We start from the raw sequence: 2,784 nt of genomic DNA, 5'->3' as shown, positions 1-2,784 counted from the left end.
CTCCCCTGCCCACCCCACCCCGCTCCGCGCGGGAGCCCGCCCGAGCGAACCGGCGGCCGCTCCAACCCCCGTCCCGCCCGCCCAAACGGCCGCCCTTCCCGCCCGAACGAACGGCCGCTCCCCACGCGTCCCGCTCTCACCCTGCGTGGCGGGGCGGCCAGGTCTACCTGCGATAGTTGTTGGGGGGCGGCCAGGTCTACCCGGGGTTATTGTGGGGCGGCCAGGTCTACCTGGGCTGTGGGGGGCGGCCAGGTCTACCCGAAGTTCTGGGGGGCGGCCAGGTCTACCCCGGGTTGTTGGGGGGCAGCCAGGTCTACCTGGGCTGTGGGGGTGGCCAGGTCTACCTGGGGCTGTGGCCCTACCATGGTGGCTGCTGCTGCTGCCCCTTGGGTCCAAAGCAGGCTGCAAGGTGCCCCTTTCACCCTCCTTCCCYTGCACCATTGCAGTATATCCCCTCAAGAGAGCCATTGCGGTGCGGATTGCATGAGGAGGTGTCATGGGGACAGCCAGCCCCACAGCTTTCCATGCCCTCTGCCTGGGACACCTTCTCCCAGCGGAGCTCAGGAGGAGCCAGACTCTCTTTGGCACCTGAGTTCTCCAAGAGGGAAAGGACCATGGCCACAGAAAGGCCACGCTCACGCSACCAAGGCTGCGAGTGACCATTCGGCTCAGTTGGCTCCGGCACAAGTCCCACCTTTGCAGGAGCCGGAGCCCTGCCATGGCCTGTCCCAGGCCACTGAGCGAGCTCCTCCAGSGGCTGGAGGCGACCAGAGCTCTCCRCCACCTTCTGGTGTAGTGATGTGTGCAAGCATTTTCACAAAAACGCTCCTCAGCAACCACCTCTCCTTGGTGGTGGAGGAGAAACCACTGCCAGACAAGTGATCCTGCACTAGAAGCAGGGAGTATGGAGTGATGTAGGGAAGACCCAATGAGTGACCTTCACACTTCATCTCTCTGGGCATTCCCTTCAACACGAAGGATTTTGTGGGTGTAACACAGATCTGGCTGCTTAACATYGCTTGAAACAGGCAGGTCCTAAGGCTACCTTGGCAAGGTGACAAAGACTTATTTAGGTAGGACACAAGAAAAGAGGAACATCATGAGTAGCTTTGCACTGAGATCTAAGCTCGYCTGCGCATTGGTCTACTACACAGAAAAGTATTTTTACTTGCAGACCAATGGCARATTTTATTTTTAGGGTCTGCTAGGGCATGTTCCATCAGAGCAGGGACATATTTCTATGTCTTTATTTGTCTTTCCTCCAAATCTGTGCTGAACTCCGTCCTTAGACTACATAGCTATGGGTGCTTCTTGTATACAAAGTCTGAGAAGCTGACTAGAAATGGCAAATATCAGAGAAAAATCTACAATGAGAGCAAGTTAATATATATTACTCATTTAGTTTTAAAGCTTTCATTTTCACCAAACATTTTTGRTCTGTTTACTTGTGGATGGAGTTATCGTCAGAGTCCTTATTCTTACTGTGGCCGTTTAAGAACAACCTGCTCAAAGTTCACTGCTGAGAATTATAACTGTTGGGCTAACCATTAAATAGACCTCACCGATCATAACGAATTTTTGTCTCTRTAACGGCATTGTCATTGGATATTCAGTGTTTCTGAACCGAACTGGAAAAACAAATATTCTTCCAGTTTAGTTTTAATCATTCTTTTCATATATTWTGTTTCCAGGTTTCAAAAGGAACAGAGAAAAATAGTATAAAGTTTACTCTGGATCTCATGTTAAAAGTTTCAAGGAAAAAAGAAAAAGGTCAGAGCATTTCTCCGAATTGCAGCAATCTGCATTAAATCCCTTTCYAGTGCTGGACTGGAAAATCTACAAAGCTTAGCTTCATTGATCAGTTYGAAATAAAAGGGGAAAAAATCCCACCATCAGAGCAAGTGATTTTTTTAAAAAGCAGTATTGATACCTGCTGCACTTTTTAATATAGGATAATTACAACCTGATATTTAATGCACATTTTTTAAAGTAAATATATATTTAATGTAATATATGCATGTAGATTTCCAAAATTAAGGCAACGCTTTACTATTGTTTACTGTTAAAAATGGTTTAAAAAAAAAAAAAAGGCATTTTGATCACAAGCTTTTCCTATAAGTAAAGATATTCAATGAGAATTCACATTCAACTCCTGCACAATTATTTCCTGCTTTCTTCTCGCTTTTCCCTTTCCCTTTTATACCTCTGCAACCGACCCAAATTAAGTTGAAGCAGTCGTTTGAAGCAGCCCTTGAAAAATGGCACTGCCTGCAAGGGTGCCTGATAAATTCTGGCCACAAGATGACATCAGCATGCAGCAAAAGTTCCYGGCAAATCCCGAGACACGACAAAAATGTACATTTCTCGTTCGCTGCGAGACGTTTCGGGCAGTGCAGAAGCTGGTCCCGCAGTCCTCATTCATCCAAGCAGTTGTCATTCGCACATGCAGTTGGTCGCAATGACCTCAGTGCAGTTTATCTCTGTAATTAAGGGCTGTTTCAAGGAGAACGCTTGCCTGCTTTTTAAAGTGCTTTTCCGCACTGTCTGTGTTTCATTTATTTTTTTCCTGAAAAGGCTATTAAGTATCTAGCAATAGTCTAATCATTTCTGTATTTCACAGAGGTCTTCTTTAGACAAGAATGCTACTTTTTACAGCTGTTCTTACAGTGCCATTACTCTTCTTTCTAAAAATGGTTATAATGTAATTTAAGTAGTTTTCCTGATTTGACAGCCAGAAGCCAAGCTCTTAATAACAAAGAGCAAGAACATCTCTCTCCTTCCACT

The 2,784-nt window shown here is 46.7% G+C and overlaps 1 protein-coding gene across 1 annotated transcript in view; it reads right to left on the bottom strand.

Moving 5' to 3' along the window:
- CBX6 (chromobox 6) overlaps positions 1–365 on the bottom strand; it is a 29,037-nt gene extending 28,672 nt beyond the window's left edge. Inside the window, exon 1 of the mRNA XM_026039870.1 lies at positions 259–365. Within this exon, the coding sequence (XP_025895655.1) occupies positions 259–365 (107 nt within the window). The remainder of the gene's footprint in view (positions 1–258) is intronic.
- Between the last annotated feature and the right edge of the window lie 2,419 nt (positions 366–2,784).

This window comes from Nothoprocta perdicaria, unplaced genomic scaffold (genome assembly GCF_003342845.1).
Source record: "Nothoprocta perdicaria isolate Ctin4 unplaced genomic scaffold, notPer1 scaffold_244, whole genome shotgun sequence".
Lineage (NCBI taxonomy): Eukaryota > Metazoa > Chordata > Aves > Tinamiformes > Tinamidae > Nothoprocta > Nothoprocta perdicaria.
The sequence above is the reverse complement of the archived record's forward strand: the minus strand, read 5'-3'. Positions and strand labels throughout refer to the sequence as shown.